The sequence below is a fragment of the Callorhinchus milii genome, unplaced genomic scaffold, assembly GCF_018977255.1.
Source record: "Callorhinchus milii isolate IMCB2004 unplaced genomic scaffold, IMCB_Cmil_1.0 Scaffold8, whole genome shotgun sequence".
NCBI classification, from domain to species: domain Eukaryota; kingdom Metazoa; phylum Chordata; class Chondrichthyes; order Chimaeriformes; family Callorhinchidae; genus Callorhinchus; species Callorhinchus milii.
The window spans coordinates 5210864-5227973 of NW_024704749.1; the positions used below are offsets into that span (position 1 = coordinate 5210864).

Consider the following 17110-nt stretch of genomic DNA (forward strand, 5'->3'; position numbering starts at 1 on the left):
AGCCCACTGCCCTCCACCCTCCCCCACCATCAGCTCGGGTCCCTAACTCTGTCTGTCCAGCGTCTGTTCCAGGGACGTCCTCCCGAGGACGTTGTTTGTTGTTAACATTGCGCAAAGCAAAGGCCATGAATTTTATTCAATGATGATAATAATCTATTACATTTGGTGCAGCTCCTTTCACTCGCTAAGAAGACGTCCCAAAGAGCTTCACAGGGCAGTGCCTCATTGGAGTGACCGTTTTTTGTTTTGGGTGTGGGGGGGGGAGGCGATAATTTACACAGTGTCCTCAAACAGCCGCGAAGAGAATGACTGACTCTATTTGGGGGATTGTCGGCCAGGACATGTAGACTACGCCCGGCCTTTGGGCCAGTCACTTTGAGCCTTACAAATGTCTCGGAGCCTTTGAATATTCCTCTCCTCCTGTCTGTGGATCGACCACGATCTCTCCCATCGCCGCCAATTGAATCGCAGGGCTACGCTATCACGTGAATAGATCACGTCGTGTGCCCCTCGTAGAATCTTACAGCACAGAAGGAGGCCATTCGGCCTATCGTGCCTGTGACGGCTTCTTTGGGAGAGCTGCCCAATTAAGTCCCACTCCCCCGCTCTTACCCCCGTAAGCCCTGAAGATGTTTCCTTTAAAGTACCTGTCTAATTCCCTTCTCCTCGCTTCCCTCTCCCCCCACCCCCCCACACCACCCCAGTCAATGGTTTTCTTCGGCGAACAATATCTCGCAATGTTTGCGTGTGCGCGTGCGTGTGTTTTTTTATATATAAAAAGAGTCCCTTAAAATTAGCAAGTCAAGAAAGTTTGGCCCTGGCGTTGGGTTTCATGCCACAAGCAGATCGATCGCTGTTCGTTTCAACGCCTGAAAATCTAAAATAAAACCTTGTTCGGAGGAAAGCAGCATTCCTTTACCAACAGAGAGACAGAGAGCGAGACAGAGAGAAAGAGAGAGAGAGAGAGACACACAACGATAGCCACACAATACGACAGATTACAAAGCCATCCCTTCCGCCTTGGGGTGAGGTGCGTAAAAAATACGGAGAGCTGTGTTCCGATGCTATAAAACCATCCGAACGAGCCTTCCCGGAACGTCATGGCATCTCTGTCCTGTCTTGTCTTGTCTTTTTTTTTTTGCGCGCGCGCGTGTCATTCAGCGGTAAAGCGCTCGGGCCTGAATGAAGGTTCTTTGTGGAAGGCAGCACTGAAACTTTCTGTACAGACCGGTCAGGCAGAGAACACCCTGCGGAAACGAAAGGGACAGGGAAACTCGTCGGTTAGGTTAGCACACCGGCGCCGTACAGTTGACAATAACTATCCTCGAATTTTCTATGGCGCCTTAATATATATATATATATTAAGGAGTATATTGGGAATATATTGGGAGTCCTGTAGCTCAGTTGGTTAGAGCACTCGCTTTGCAAGTGAGAGACCTGAGTTCAATTGCAGGCAGAGGGCGAAACCTTGGGCAAGTTTCCTTACTCCACACAGAGCCTAATAATAATCCCTCCAAAAAACCAAAAAACAATGATAAATTGTTCATTTTCAATCCACGGCTGTTTGCGGGGACGCTGCTGTGCGCAATTGGCTGCCGCGTTTCGCCCACAAAATATACAGTCAATTCACTTTACAGTCTATTCTGTGAAGCGTTTTGAGACGTCGAGAAGGCGCGAGAAGGGCTATATCAAATGCAAGGATTATTAGTCTTAGTATTATGATTGTAAAGTGGATTGACTGTGTATTTTGTGGGCGAAACTCGCCGGCCAATTGCGCACGGCGGTGTCCCACAAACAGTCGTGGACGGAGCAAAAATTTTCTTTTTAGTTCTGTTTTAAAGTTGAGGCATCATCAGCCTCGGAAAGCGATCCGCCAATTGACTTAACAACCGGGTTCCCAACCGCGACGCGTGAAACGGCTCCGGCAGAAAGAATGTGGAATTTCAGCCTCGTCCAAACCCCACTCTTATTGATGAACATCTCTACCTTTGCCTCAACCCAAAGGTTTGTGAAAGATCTGCCCCTTTTGATCTACGCATCAGCCGGTCAAGCGCACCCGAGAGCTATTTTATTTCCCCGCCCGTCTCCCCCCCCCCCCACCATCCCTCCCCAGGTACTTACTCATCGATGTCCTTTTTGCTTTCTTCAATAAAAGCGATGGATTCCGATCGAAGGCGGTTGGTAACTTCATACGTACGCAGGGTGACTCCGAAAATGTCTTCGTGATAACGGTTTTCGTCCTGAAGTCGAAACAAAGTTGAGCCACTTTGCCACACATTTGTAATACTCGCGTACAAAAAGCCTTTGCGTTCGATACAGCGCCTTGTCACGTCGTTGAGACGTCTCAAAGCGCTTCACAGAATAGACTGTAAAGTGAATTGACTGTGCATTTTGTGGGCGAAACGCGGCAGCCAATTGCGCACAGCAGCGTCCCCCACAAGTAGTCGTGTGAGTGACCGAGTTTAAATGTGGCGGAGGGATTATTACACCCGGAAAACGATCCCCCAATTGACTAACTTACTCACTGAGGCGTGTGGAGTAAGAAAACGTGCCTAAGGTTTTGCCCCGAGCGGGAATCGAACCCAAGTTCTCTCGTTTGCGAGGCGAGTGCTCTAACCACTATGCTATTTGCCTCCGAGAATCAACACTTCAATGCTTTAGATCCAATTCTGTGTCCCTCGGCATTAGATCATAATTATAGTCACCTATTGATGCGTCGTTATAATAATAAGCCCTATAATTTGGTACAGCGCCTTCAAGTCAGGAGGATGTCCCAAAAGCGCTTCAAAAGGATATGTTGTAAAGTGTAGTGACTGCGTGTTTTGTGGGCGAATGCAGCATCCAATTTTGCCCACAGCAGTGGAGTGAATGACCAATTTTTTTCTTTTTATTTGGGGGGATAGTTGGCCAGGACACCGTACATAGTTTTACCGTGAGATGGAGCCACCGGGTATTTTTAGGCGAACGCTGCAGCCCAATTGACGCACAGCGATGTCCCGCAAACAGCCACGAGAGGAACGACCGATCTTATTTTGGGGCAAGATTGTCCGCCAAGCAAGACCCCACTTTCTGCTACGGAAAGTGGGTGAATCCGGAAGACTCCGAGAAGCATTTCACATTCTCAAACAGTCTTCCCAAAACCAGGTAGGGGCTCGGTGCTGCTCTCTCTGGCTTACTCGTAGTTTACTGAGGAAGGTCCCGGCGTTCTCCAGTGATATATTCTCGTGGTCTTTGACGATGTGTTGAATTGTCTTGAAAACATCACCCGCCATCGTGACGTCCCCACACACATACACGTGTCCTCTTTGCTCTTTCAGTAGGCGGTACATTTGCCCGGCGAGTTGTTCACGCAAGATGTCCTGCACGTATTTCTGAAAGCAAACAATGTAGTCATATCACCATAATAATAATAATACTTGCATTTGATACGGCGCCTGATCACGAGTAAGCCAATTGGGCACAGCAGTGTCCCACAGACAGCCATGGATTGAGTGAACAAATTATTATTATTTGTTTTGAAGGATTATTACCCCCGGAAAGCGATCCGCCAATCGACGAACAACCCAGTTTCCTACTTACTGCTGGGTAAACCGAGGCGTGTGGTGTAAGGACACTTGCCTTGGCCAGGAATCGAACCCGGGTCCTCTAACCTCCCAGGCGAGTGCTCTAACCTCTGCGCTACAGGACTCCAGTAAACGCTATATCACCAGATATGACAATAGAGCAGTTTAGTACCTTTGGTTTTTCTGGCTCACGTGAGTAAGCTGTGTGGAGCTCTTCAAAGACTCCTTTCTGCTTTGCCTGAATCGCTTCCTCTCTGTAGATGTGGTCAATTTTCGATTGCCGACAGCCAAACACCAGCGTCATGGGACTCGGTTTTATCTCTGAAATAAAATAATAATCCTTATGATAATCTTTGCATTTGACATAGACATTTGACCCCTGGAAAAGCCTCGCCCCTCCCGGGAATCACCGAGGACTTCAACTGTCTTCCTTTGAAGGTCGTTTATCGAGCGCTTGATTTACTAACTTACTCCCAAGTTAGTTAGGCGTAAGTATAGAGATATAAATAAATGTGGCCGGGATAAATCGACAGCACCTTAAGTAGTAATAGTATTATAATAATAACAATAATAATCCTTGCATTTGATATAGCGCTTTTCAAGTCTTCTAGACGTCTCAAAGCGCTTCGCAGAATTGACTGTATATTTGAAGGTAGTGGCAATGTTAAGTCAGGGTCGAGTTATCAGGAGCTTAATGTATCTGTCGCACCACTTAAAATCTCAGCCCAATCTCTGGCTCTGCACCTGCATTGCATCGCATTCTGGAGCAGAGTAGCACTGAACTGCGGGCGGGTTGTCGGGAGAAGAGTTTCAGCTCACAGAGACTCCGCTGAACTGAAGCCTTTGGCAATACCGCTGCTGCTTTGCAGCTGACCACGAGACAAGCCAAGCCAAGCGCAGGACCTCCTTTCCCATGAAAGCTTGCCATATCAATGGCAAACCATACGGTTTTAGCTGGTTAGACTCCAGCAGTCACCCCTACCGCAAACTCTGGGGTTCCCCCCACCCCCAAGCTTTGGCGCTTGCCAAACTGCGCCTAATACTTTACGGAATTAGGTAAGCAAGGGGCATCCCTCCAGGGAGAGAGAGAGAGAGAGAGAGCGTGAGAGTGTGCAATCCATTCCAACAATCTATCTCTGGGATTTCCACGTGTAGGTATGGAATTCTCAGCTTGGTTTGGAGGCTCTTAAGCAACGGTGATGGGTTTCCGCACGCGTCAGACACCCGGCTGGGCTGATCAAAAAAAAAAAAAATCCCTTAAGAAGGTCAGGAATCCTGCCCTCGCTTGTGGCAGCGTCAGTTCTGTTTCGATGAGGTACCTTTTTGCTCTATTTCATGGAGTCGCTGCTGCCAGAAGCTTCGGAACGGGGCGATTCCAGTCCCTGGTCCGATCAGGATACAGGGAACTGTGGGGTCTGTCGGCATCCTGAAACTTGGCGCCCTGCAGCCCAGACACAGGGGTTAGTTTAGGAACGCCTCTCGCTCTGCCTGAGTTCATTCAAAACTCCGCTGCCCACCCACTCTAAACCCCACCCCCCTCCCCCATCTCACCAGTCCTCGCCAGGCTCCACTGGCTTCATCCCTATCACACAAGGATCGACTTCAACATCCTCACACTCGTCTGCAAATCACTTCACGCACTCCCCCCGACCTTACTCCACCCCCCCCCCCCCACCCCACTCCACCACCCATCTCCTCGGCTCAGTTGGCTCCATCACTCCTGCTTGACCCTCATCCCCTCCGCTCAACCTTCGGTAGTCGCACTTTTAGCCACTGCACCGCAAAGCTTTGGGACTCATTCCCCCAATTCCCTCCACCTTGCCTCTGAATTCAGAAGACCTTCCTCTTTGACCGTGCTTACTGACACCTCCTCTTCCCCCCCGCCTCCCCCCCTACCCCAGTTCAGCATCAGGCTCTGCCACTGTTCAGGACTCCGAGACATGGGGGCTACATAAGCGCAAGTCATCTCAGAGCAGAGCTATATAAGTGCAAGTTATAACAGTGGCGGAGCTTGACGTAGAGCCGGGGTGAGAGAGGAGGTGACTGTAGGCACGGCCGAAGAAGAAGGTCTTCAGGTGCGATCTGAAGACCAACAAGGGGGAGGTGGGGGCGAGGCGGGGGGACTGAGGCAGTTTATATAGAAGCCAGTTGCGATGTTGAGTCATTGTGCGATTACGCTCTGCTGAACAGGAATTCATTTAGCATTAAATTTACAGCCGTTTACACAGTATAAATCCGGTTACCCTCTCACAAAGCACGGAAGAATCTCATCTGGGTCAATTCTGTTAAGCCAGGATGAGCAGACTCCATGATGCAAAGGTCCTTCCCCGTCTGTGAAGTCAAAAGTTTAATGGTAATAATATTAACTGGTCTCACGGTACGTGACAACCTATTTAGACGCCTTAGATAAGCAGAATACCCTTAGAGCGCAGCGATGGATTTCCGGACGTGTCAGACACCCCTCGACTGACCCCCCCCGCCCCCCAAAATACAGCGCCTTATCATGTCATTGAGACATCTCAAAATGCCTTCATGGGATAGACTGTGAAGTGGAGTGGCTGTGTATTTTTCCGGGTAACGGGAGCTTCTGAGTGGGAAGAATCCCTGCTCCTCTCAGTGAGCGCCCTGCGACGTTGCCCTGTACGAGGGGTGAGATATAAATGCACGTTGTTGTTGTTGTTGTTGTTCGAGTGCCCCTGGCTCGGCGTCAGGCTCCGCCACTGTTGAGTGCTAAGAAACACCGCCTGGTGTGAAGGCCCCAATACCAATGCGAGCTGTTGTTGGTTGTTGTTATTATGCTCCAGCTTTACCTCTGGTTCGATAGGAGACCACGGCCACAGTCAGGTGGATCTCGCCCGGGTGCAGGTCAGGAGAGGAGCTGATGGAGTAGTAGCGAGGCTGGAGGAGCGGGAGCTGAGTCAGGAGCAGCGTGGCCGGGACCTGGACCGAGGAGAACTCCTCCAGAACCTCCACCACCGTCGGGTTCTTGCTCCACTTCCACTCCTCGTACTCCTGCAGACCCTGGCAAATGCAAGACACAGCGCTGAGTGACCCCCGCCCCGCTACAGCTCAGGGATTACCCCTCGTGCATTCCCTCCCACCGTCAGCCGCTATGCCCCAAAACCCGAACGTTCTTCCTCTACGATTCCGCATTGCGCCCCCACCCACCCCCCATCTTAACTCGTCTCCCTCGCCTCCTTCAAGGTATGTCTCAAGACCCTTCCTCTTCGACCGAGCCTTCGGCCACCCTCCTACCCTCCCCGCCCTCCACCCTCAGCTCGGGTCCAAATCCCTGACTGTCCAGTGCCTTGGGACGTCCTCCCAACTTGAAAGGCGCTTAATTTACACACGTATAATTTGGTTTCGCTGTATCTTCAGGTCTCATTCGAAGACCTTGCTCTCCCTGCATGACTGTATACTTTGTGGGCAAAATGTGGACATCCAATTGGGCTCAGCAGTGTCCCACAAACCGTCGTGAATTGAATGGCCAATGTATTTATTTATTTTAATCGGGCTCCTACTTATTGCCAGGTAAACTTGCCCAACGTTTGGCCCTGCCCGGGAATCGAACCCAGGTTCTCTCGCTCACCTCACTGAGGACCTCAAGTCTCTTCCTTTGAAAGTCGTTCGTCGCCAGGAGAGTTAACTGCTGCAGTAAGAGGGGATTTGGTGGCGTTGTGATATCCAGGTAACACTTAAAGGCTTGAAAAATGGTGCATGGGGGGATGCGTTTTTCATCGTTCCAGTTACTAATAACACCTGCAGGAAGAGGAGAGACTGATGTAACCATCATCGTAGTAATAATAATAATCATCATCATCATCCTAGCAGTTAATATAGCACCTTATCGTGTCGTCGAGACGTCTCAAAGCGTTTCACAGAATATACTGTGATGTGAAATTGACTGTGTATTTTGTGGGCCGAGTGCGGTAGGCAATTGCGCACAGCAGCGTCCCATAGACAGTCGTGGATTGAGTGACCAAATTACTATTATTGTTATTATTTGAGGGATTATTAACCCACGGAAAGCAATCTTCCCAACCGACTAACAACCGGGTTCCTACTGACTGCTCGGTAAACAGTGGCGTGTGGAGTGCGGAAACTTGCCTCAGGTTTTGCCACGCCCCGGGAATCGAACCCGGGTCCTCGCGGCTTGCGAGGTGAGCTCGCTAACCACTACGCTACTGGACTCCAATTATTCTTATTATGTAAAATGTTTCCTTGAGGCTTTCTGTTTAACCGGGCAGCGAGTTCGTAACAATGATGATAATAATATTCCATGTTATCACAGCCGCACACGTATTTGACGGCATTACCTAAAGCAGTGTTTCTCTCCTCCAGAAGCTCCACCTTAATAATCTGGTTAAAAGGTGGTGCGTCGTCCAATCGGTCGATCAAGGCATTGACTAGATCTTCGTGGTTGCCAGGAAAGATGCCCAGATGGTCTCCAGGCTGATACTTCAGCTCGGCGAGATGGTGTGTATGTATGCGGAGCAAAATTGTCGAACGGCTTAAAGAGAAAAATCATATTTAGTTAATATTAATGCACGATACCTGTATGCATCTGCTCCCCCCCGCTCCCTCCATAACCCATAAATGTTATGTTTGAGGAAGGGAAACACAGAAATATTGCTTATGCGGCCAGTGGGCGTTTATTAAATAGGGCATCCAGCCCTCAGCAGCCAAAAGGTTGGATTCCCCCTTGGCCGAGACTACGAGTCAAAGTCCCCGAATGGGGCTTGAACCCCTAACTTCTAAAGTCATGGGCAAGAGTTCCAGCAACCAAGCCAGGTTGACACCTAAAGGTTCAGAGATGACATGGAAGAGTAAATCATAATAACAGTAATAATAATAATACGTGCATTTGATTTAACGCCTCATCACGTCATTGAGACGTCTCAAAGAGCTTCACGGAACATACTGCAAATATACTGCAAACTTTTATAATTTATAATTTGACCACTTTTAAATTTTAATTTTACGTTCTCAGAAGGCTAAACACTTGGCGACAGCGAGTTACAACTCCCTAAGCTGATGCGAAGCTAGTGATAGAATAGCTGACAGTCGGAAGGCGGAGAAAGATGAAGGGTTACCTGGATTTGGGATTTTGCAAGTTATGGCGGGACAGCAGTTTGGCAGCGAACACGTTCTTTTTGTGGATACTGTAGAGCGCTGGGCCCCGGAATGACAAACACAAAGCATTAAACGGGTCTCAGGTTACACGCTTAACACACAGAAAACACAAGGGTTAAGAGGATAGCGAGAGGAGAGTAGAAATCTAGTCCGTTGAGCCCGTTTCCTTAGGTCGCAGTTTATCTGCAGCTGAATCCCATTGTGATATCGCTGCTCACCAAATACAGTGCAGCCCCTGTTATGGTGAGATGTTCAGGCTCCGTAACCCCTCACCGCACCCCCCCCCACCCACCCACCACCCTCTACAGTGAGACGTGACAGTGGGTTTGAGTATCGCGGAGGATGCCCTCACCACAGAGCGGCTTCCTGCTCAAAGAAGACAAAAATGGCTGCCTTCTGGGTCATCGCCAACGGTGAAGAGCACTGCTACATAACATTACAGTGCGTCCACGCCACTCACCACCCCCCCCCCTTTTTGGGACGGTGGGGAGGGGTGGGGTGGGGTGGGGGGAGGGGTGGAGTGGGAGGTGGGAGGGCGGGCGAAGCTTACCTTCCGTGAGATCCGGTGCCTCTGCCTCGTAGGTCAGACGGAATTTGTCTCGTTTCCAGCTGCGATCGTTGCTTATGAGGGAGTCGTTGGCTTTCTCAATGTTGACGTCGTCTCCCACGCAGAACACGTCGCACGCTGCCTAACACATCATATCAACCGGATACAGTGCATAAAACGCGCAATACACTCACGCTGCTTCGAAGAGCCGAGCGAGTGGCTGCGCACCTGTGATCTGAGGGTAAGGGGCAAGGGCCGTCTGGCTCGGCTACCGGATGCCGATGGCAGCCAAACGTATACGCACGGCGCCTCTCACTCGGGAAACGGCCAACGACAACACCTTGCATTTGTAATAATGATCCTTGCGTTTGATACGGCGCCCGATCTCGTCGGCGAGACGTCTCAAGGCGCAACGCAGAATGCATCGTAAGGTGAATTGGCTGTGTATTTAGCGGGCGAAACGCGGCAGCCAATTGCGCACCACGACATCCCGCAGACAGTCGTGGATTGAGTGGGGGGGGACTCGGTTTTATGTTTGAGGGATTATTACCTTGAAGACTTTCTTGGCCCAGGTTCTGAATGACTCCTCCTGTCCACAGAGCTCGTCCCCCTCTCCCATCTTCTGCATCCGCTCCCCTCCCAGCTCGTCCAGCAACGTGTCGATGGCCCGAGCGAAGGCGCAGAAATGGGGGTAGGCTCGCGAGCCCAGCCCGAAGACCGAAAATCTTCAACACAAAACATCCCCGCAAAACAAAGTCTCAATCCGCCTTTGTTCTATGTTAACCATCAACCTTAACAGCGATCCTTGCATTTGATACAGCGCCTTATCACGTCGTCGAGACGTCTCAAAGCCTTCGCAGGGTATATCGTAAAGTGGAGTGACTGCGTATTTCGTGGGCGAAACGATTCCTGGGCAAAGATGAGGGCGCTATTCTTTTTTTTCGCTCCCCACCTTGCCCCCGGCTTCACCATCCGCAGTTAGGAAGCACAGGAGCATTGCAGGTTCCTACTTACTGCTCGGCAAACAGAGGAGCATGGAGTAAGGAAACTTGTCGAAGGTTTCGCCCCGAAAACCTTAGAGCACTCTAACCAATACACGACGGGACTCCTTTAAAAGGGGAATGCTGCCCGGTGAATTCCGTACAGACAGCAAACCTAAGTGTGACCCCCACCCCCCCACCCACCCACACATACACACACCGCCCCCCCCCCCCCCCCCCACACCCCCACACCCACAGAGGCTTCTGCGCATTTTAGGGCGCATTTTCTCTTACCTCATGTTGGCTAAGGGCCCAGTACTTTCCAAGTTGTCTTTGCTTCCAAGCTCATCGCTGGAAGATTTGCCAGCATCTGAGTACGAGGATACACTATTAAATCGGATTTTGTAGCTCCTAGAGACAGCGAGTGGGTGGGAGGTTGGGGGAGAAGAGAGAGAGAGAGAGAGAGAGAGTGAGAGGAGAAACACAAGGTAGTTTTATTCAAAAAAACAAAAGTCTAAATTTTTTCTGTGTGTATTAATAGATAACGACTTATCTTCGGTTTAGCTCGCAACTGGTTTTAATAATAATAATAACAATCCTTTGATACAGGGCCTTATCACGTCGTTGAGACGTCTCAAAGCGCTTCAGAATATACTGTAAGGTGTCTTTTTTTGTGTGAGGGGAACCCGGCATTCGAAAATACTGAATTAAGGTAAGTAATTGGTTTTAAAACACTCGTAATGGTTAAAAAAAAGGCAATAATTCCCGAGACGGCCAGACTCCCTTCAGAGCTTTCTCTCACTTTCTTTCTTCGGAGTTGGAGTTGCGGTTTCTCATTTCCATCAGGATCGACCCGAATTTCTAAACGAACGAGACAAGAATTCGCACGGTTTAGAACATCTTTCCGTATAAAAACTAGAAATGAAATTAAAAACGATCCGGATAAGAACTCGTCAAACCTAACTTACGATGATGAATTCATCCCTTCGTTGAATTTGATGTTGCGCCTCATCGCGTCTCAAAAGCCCTTCGCTGAGGTTTCGGGTGACTGTGTGTATTTTGTGGGTGGATCCCGACAGACAATTTGCGCAACGGCAAATATCCCACAAGCACTCGCAAAGCGAACGACTAATTTTATCTGGGGGAACGTCTTTAACGTCCACCCGAACAGGCGCGGGTGGGCCCACGGGTTAATGTCTCACAAGGACGGCACCTCTGCTCACCCAGCACGGCACTAAACTATCAGCCTGGACTTGTGAGCTCAAAGTCCCCGCCGTGTGGCTTGAACCCACAATCCTTCAGAGGGTCAGAGTGCCGTCGTCGGCTGAGCCTGAACTCTTCCCACCCGGCTACCACTGATGGGCACAACCACAACAAGGCTGTGGACTCCCCCACGCCCAGCCCAGCCCAGCCCAGCACAGCACAGCACAGCACAGCCCCGCCCGAGACAGCTTGTTGGGAATATACCTCTCCATTCTCTGGTGGATCCCCGTTCCCAAAGGTGCTCGTGACTACCAACACCAGAGCTTCGTGTTCCAAGTGCACAATGTCGTAGTCATCCATGCCTATCACCTGCAGGGAACACAATTCACTCGATCAAGGACCACCACCACCACCACCACCACGACAACGAGGACAACAGCAACAATGACCGCAATGACAGCGAGAACACAGACAACAACAACATCTTGCACTTACATAGGGCTCCTCCACGAGGGCTAGCGTCCCGGAGAGCTTGACAGTGGCAGAGTCTGACCCCGAGCCAGGGGCGAGAGGGAGGGCTGGGAGGTGACCGTAAGCGCGATCAAAAAGGAGGGTCTTTAGGCGGGATTTGACAGCGGGGAGGGAGCGGGGGGGGGGGGGGGGGCAAGGCGGAGGGATCGAACGGGAGAGAGTTCCAAAGTTTCGAGGCAACAGCAACAATGATGATAACAAGAACAACTTGCATTCGTATCGCCCCCACCCTTTAGTGCGGCCGGTGGAGATTTTAGTGCATCATCGTACATAAGATGGGACAGTACGTATGCTTGTGACAAAGCAGTCAACGAACGGAGCAACTTCAAATCAAACTCGCCTCTCACCTTCGCATCGAAAGCGTGCTTGAATATCTCGCACAGCGTCTTGGCGTAGGCGTGGGACTTTCCCGTTTCCGTGGCGTACAGAATGGTGGCTTTCACTCTCTTCGCCATCGCTTGTCCCATCAACTTCGCGGAGAACTTGACAGCCCTTGAACGTGAGAGCGACAGTATCAGGCGGCGGTTGCTTATCGAAATCGCCGTGGGAGTGGAACAAGAGGCCGTGGGTTCAGGGTTGTAGGGGGAAATAAAGCGACTCAAAAAATGTGGTCAATATCTGGAAGTATTGCTGATAGTTATTCTCTTTCTTGCAGGCACGTTCCTTGTGACCTCTCCACTTTTAATGCTTATGTTTAATACCTGGATGGATATTTTGAATAGGTATTTGGGGAGGACAAATTTGCAAGGCTATGGGGAGAGAGTAGGTGAGCGGGATTAATTTGGATGGCTCTTTCAAGAGCTGGCATGAGCCGAATGGCCTCCTTCTGAGCTGTATCATTCTATGATCTGGCTTGCAAATTGTAGGATTAGTGTAGCGATGGTTTAATAGGATCCTCACAAGGCTGTTACCAAGCTCTTTTGCCTTGTGTTTAATTAAATTAAATTAATTAACCAACTTACTTTGCCAACTTTTTGAATCCAATGGTTCTCTTCTTGGTGGGCGTCCCATTGACACCTTTCCACACGTAAGTGTTCCACGGATCTGCCTGCGGGAAAAGACGGCGAATCGTAAATTTCACTTGCATTGGTGCATGGAAACGGGCTGCTGCATTCGCCTACAAAATACACAGTCACTACACTTTACAGTAAATGTCCTGGCCGACGTGAAAGGCGCTGCTTTAAATGCGAGGTCCCTTATTATTTATTGTTAATATTACCTGATATTCGAACGATGGGCTGAGATGATAGTTCAACATTTCCTGATGGAAAACGGGGGTGATGCTCCCTGACATGGGAGGTACAATCCACACCCAGTCGGCCGGGCACCCTCCGCGTAGTCTGTGTTCATTCTCCAAGTGCTTCATGAAGGACTCGGTCACCGAATGATGATCCACAATTGTCACCTTGTCGGACTGAGCGCAGAAAAGTTTTTTTGTTTCATAACCGAGCCCTTCAGACATTAAATAGGAACATGTGTACATAGGAACAGGAGGAGGCCATTCAGCCCCTCGAGCCGGTTCCGCCATTCTATTAGATCATGGCTGATCTGTACCTCAACTCCGAATACCTGCCTTTGCCCCATATCCTTTGATACTGTTATCTAACAAATATCTATCCACCTCAGTCTTGAAAATTTGAATGGACCCAACATCTACAGCCTTTGCAGGGACAAGTGTTTCAGACTTCCGCTTCTAAATGAATACCCAGAGGGACTCTTAGGTCTCGAGGGAAGACAACTCAGAGGGAAACCTCGTGGAGGTGTGTAAAATCTTAAACGGGTTTGAGAAAGTAAACCCAGAACGACACTTTAGGATGCAACAAGACAGCAGAACAAGAGGTCACTGGTTTAGAGCTGTAAAGAGCAATTTCAGGACAGACACCAGGAAGTATTTTCTTTACGCAAAGGCGAATCAACAACTGGAATAAGGTTTAAAGGAAGAGTGGTGGAGCCAGGACGCTGGGACTTATATAAAAAGCCGTGTACTGCAGGGGTGACTTTTATCAGCCAAAGGGCCTTCTTCATCCAAACGGATCTTGCTGTTCTGGTGAATAGCAGTTGATCATTGTCATTCACCAGATCATGCGTGTAAGGGGTTGCCCTGTGTGTGTATTTCCTTGTAGGTGCATAGCAATTGATCTGAATGCACACTTAGTGCCGAGTTACCTGAAAACTGTACAAGACCGCAATGTTTATTTCCACCAACGCTTGATCTTTCCAAAGGGAAGACGTTTTTCTCGTGTCCAATCCCATTAGCCTCGCCACGTCCTGCAAGAAATCGCAGGTGAACTTTTCGCCTTAAACCAGATGAGCTACTGCACAGCGCCCAACAACACGAGACAGAGAGGAACAGAAGAGTACGGAGGGAATGCCAGAGACTCGTGGGGAGTGTTAACATCGGCACGGACTAGACGCCTGTTTCTGAGTTGTGCGTTCTATGTCAATCTATGTAGCGACGACAACTTGCACTTACTGTAGCACCCTTCCTAGAGGGTAAGCGGTCTCAGAGTGCAATGCACAGACAGAATTGGATGCCAAGCAAGGGAGAGAGTAAAGGGAACGTGATTACGTGGGCGATCGAAGAGGGCGACAGAGAAGGAACGAGATGGTAGGGTGGAGGGAAGCAGTTACGGTGATTAACAACAACGACGACGACGACTTGTGGGTAGCATCTCAGAACGCTCAACGAGGGTGTGGTTTTGACCACCGAGCTGGAAAGAGAGGGGAGGTGACCGAATGCACCGTCGAAGAGGAAAGTCTGCGGGCGTGGTTTGAAGATGGTCGTGCATTTGGGCAGGTACCTTAGTTTGCCATCGAGTGTGCTGTCGGGCCAGCTCCTACCCTGCCGTACTTACGTCGCTGCATTACGACGTATAAAAACTCACTGAGGATTAAAAACTAACCTCGAGTACCCGGTAACGGGAAGTGTCGCAGAAATCTCGCACTCCGATTTCGGTGCCCATGTACCAGCCACTGAAGGGGCAAGCGGTGAACTCCAGGCCTCCGATCTCCAGGAGCATGTTCGAAACGGCCGGGAGGCTGTACCACTTCAGGTTCAGGTCCTTAAACCACTCGAATCTGACGCAACAACCACAACAACAACAAATCAGGAGGACGTCCCAAGGCGCTGGACAGTCAGGGATCAGCGCCCGAGCTGGTGGTTGCGATCAGGAGGGTTTGAGGGCCGGGAGGGCAGGGGTAGGAGGGTCAAAGTGGAGGGTCTTGAGATGGGTCTTGAAGGAAGCAAGAGACAAAAGTTGGAGTGCTATATCCAGGGCACTCCCCCCCCCCCCCACCACCACCACCACCACCATCCACCTCCAATCGTTTTTAAGCACCTCCTTGCCCCCCCCCCACCCCCACCCCGCCCGATTGCGGGTTACCAGACGCCACACTGCACCAGTCAGGCCACAGCCGCTAAAGGTGAAATGACCGGCTTTCCGGGTCGTTAGGTCGACATCGACATCACCTCCGGCTCGCTGCGAAGGAAGTGATGTCAGCAGCCCTTCTCGCGCACTGCACGCGGGTGATCAACGTGCAGGAAGTGACTTCAGCGGTGACCCGACCACCCGGAAGTAAGTCGTTGTTTTCCCACGCTTTAACACGGGGTTGATATTGGTATATATATATATATTTCCCGATCGAGAAACTTGTCGAAACCTCCATGTCCCTAAATTTATTTTCATGCAGAGGTTTGGGATGTTACATAAACGCACATCCAGTACTTACAGAGGAAAAGGTGAACTCGGCATTTTAACCTGAGGCGAAATTCCAGTTTCAATTTCATCCCAAATTGAAAGCCAAATGACTTAGCCAGGGAGCGGGCATTCAATTAATCTGCCTTGTATCGGGAGATGTCAAACGTCAAGAAACACAATCAAATGAAGTGACAGAAACATTGGATTGCGGTTAACATCCCCCCCCCCACCCAAACAAAAAGCACGCTCTTTAAGTGAACGACCTTCCAAAAGCCCGCATAAAACTGGAAAAAAAAATAACATTGAAACGACCGTCCGATCGAGCTCACTGCGTCCACGTACTTGGGATGCCTGATGGGAACTTCCAGGATCAGTTCTGACGGGATCTCAAAGAGCTCGGGGTCCTTTCCGTTGGCTTGAAGCAACAGAGGCAGCACATCGAAGCGGCCTTTCAAACCTTTCCAACCTTGCTGCAAACAGATCTACAACAAACAACTTGTTATTAATAGTTATAGCTTGCTGTAAACTTGATCTAATAATGTTTATAAGGTGCCCTTCACTCGGGGTAACGTCTCGGAGCGCTTGACAATGGTTGAGTTGGATGCCGAGCCGGGGAGGGAGGGGAGGTGACCGTAGGCGCGGTCGAAGAGGGAAGTCTTCAGGTGCGATCTGAAGACGGGCGAAGCGGGTGGGACTGAGGCAGGGAGTTCCAGAAGTTCAGGGCGTTGTGGCTGAAAGCACGGCACCGACGGTGGAGCGGAGGGAACGAGGGGCACGGGGGAGGCAGGATCCGGCTAAGCAAAAGGAGCGGGTAGAGGAGAGGAGTGTGAGCAGATTGGAGACTGATGGGGAGGTGCTGGGGGAGCCTGACGCGATTTGAAGGGGAGAGTGAGGATCGTGAAAAGGAGCTCAGGCGAGGACTGAGCTGACGGGGCTGGAGTTCTGCACAGGTGAGGTTTTGGGAGGTGGGAGTTTTGAATCAATTGGATTCAACGAAACAAACGAACAACCAAACACAAGTAGGGCATCACAAAGCCGTGTGGAGAAAAGCAGCTTCAAAAACTATCGTGTGATTATACACGAACCTCGGTCAGCTCCACAGACGCCGGGTCTCCGATGATGGAGCCGTTGTTTGTTTTATACCCAGCGTATCGGATCAGCTGGTTATTCCAGATCCTGAAATCGTTCTTTACGTCCGTTCGCTGCGGGAATATTGTGATAGCAGACCTGCAGGAAAGTCATTGATCTTGTGATGTTAATGATAATAATAATAATAATAATAATCAAAATAATCCTTGTATTTGATATAACCCCTTAACACGTCGTTGAGACGTCTCAAAGCGCTTCACAGAATATACTGTAAAGTGGATTGACTTTACTGGATAGTGGATTATGGACGAAATGATACAAAGACTCACGTCTGTAGATATGTAGATATGGGCGTTATATAAACAT

The 17110-nt window shown here is 49.9% G+C and overlaps 1 protein-coding gene across 1 annotated transcript in view; it reads right to left on the reverse strand.

Annotated features, from left to right (window-relative positions):
• Positions 1-41: 41 nt before the first annotated feature.
• Positions 42-17110, reverse strand: part of nos1 (nitric oxide synthase 1 (neuronal)) — a 28262-nt gene continuing 11193 nt past the window's right edge. The window contains exons 8-29 of the mRNA XM_042337253.1: positions 16741-16882; positions 15998-16137; positions 14861-15035; positions 14124-14225; positions 13177-13371; positions 12920-13005; positions 12305-12449; positions 11691-11795; positions 11026-11084; positions 10518-10634; positions 9794-9968; positions 9247-9385; positions 8657-8735; positions 7880-8073; positions 7153-7322; positions 6374-6584; positions 5807-5894; positions 4883-5004; positions 3736-3884; positions 3177-3371; positions 2122-2240; positions 42-1247 (exon numbers count right to left, since the gene is read on the reverse strand). Coding sequence (XP_042193187.1) covers positions 1232-1247; positions 2122-2240; positions 3177-3371; positions 3736-3884; positions 4883-5004; positions 5807-5894; positions 6374-6584; positions 7153-7322; positions 7880-8073; positions 8657-8735; positions 9247-9385; positions 9794-9968; positions 10518-10634; positions 11026-11084; positions 11691-11795; positions 12305-12449; positions 12920-13005; positions 13177-13371; positions 14124-14225; positions 14861-15035; positions 15998-16137; positions 16741-16882 — 2923 coding nt within the window. The 3' untranslated portion in view covers positions 42-1231. The remainder of the gene's footprint in view (positions 1248-2121; positions 2241-3176; positions 3372-3735; positions 3885-4882; positions 5005-5806; positions 5895-6373; positions 6585-7152; positions 7323-7879; positions 8074-8656; positions 8736-9246; positions 9386-9793; positions 9969-10517; positions 10635-11025; positions 11085-11690; positions 11796-12304; positions 12450-12919; positions 13006-13176; positions 13372-14123; positions 14226-14860; positions 15036-15997; positions 16138-16740; positions 16883-17110) is intronic.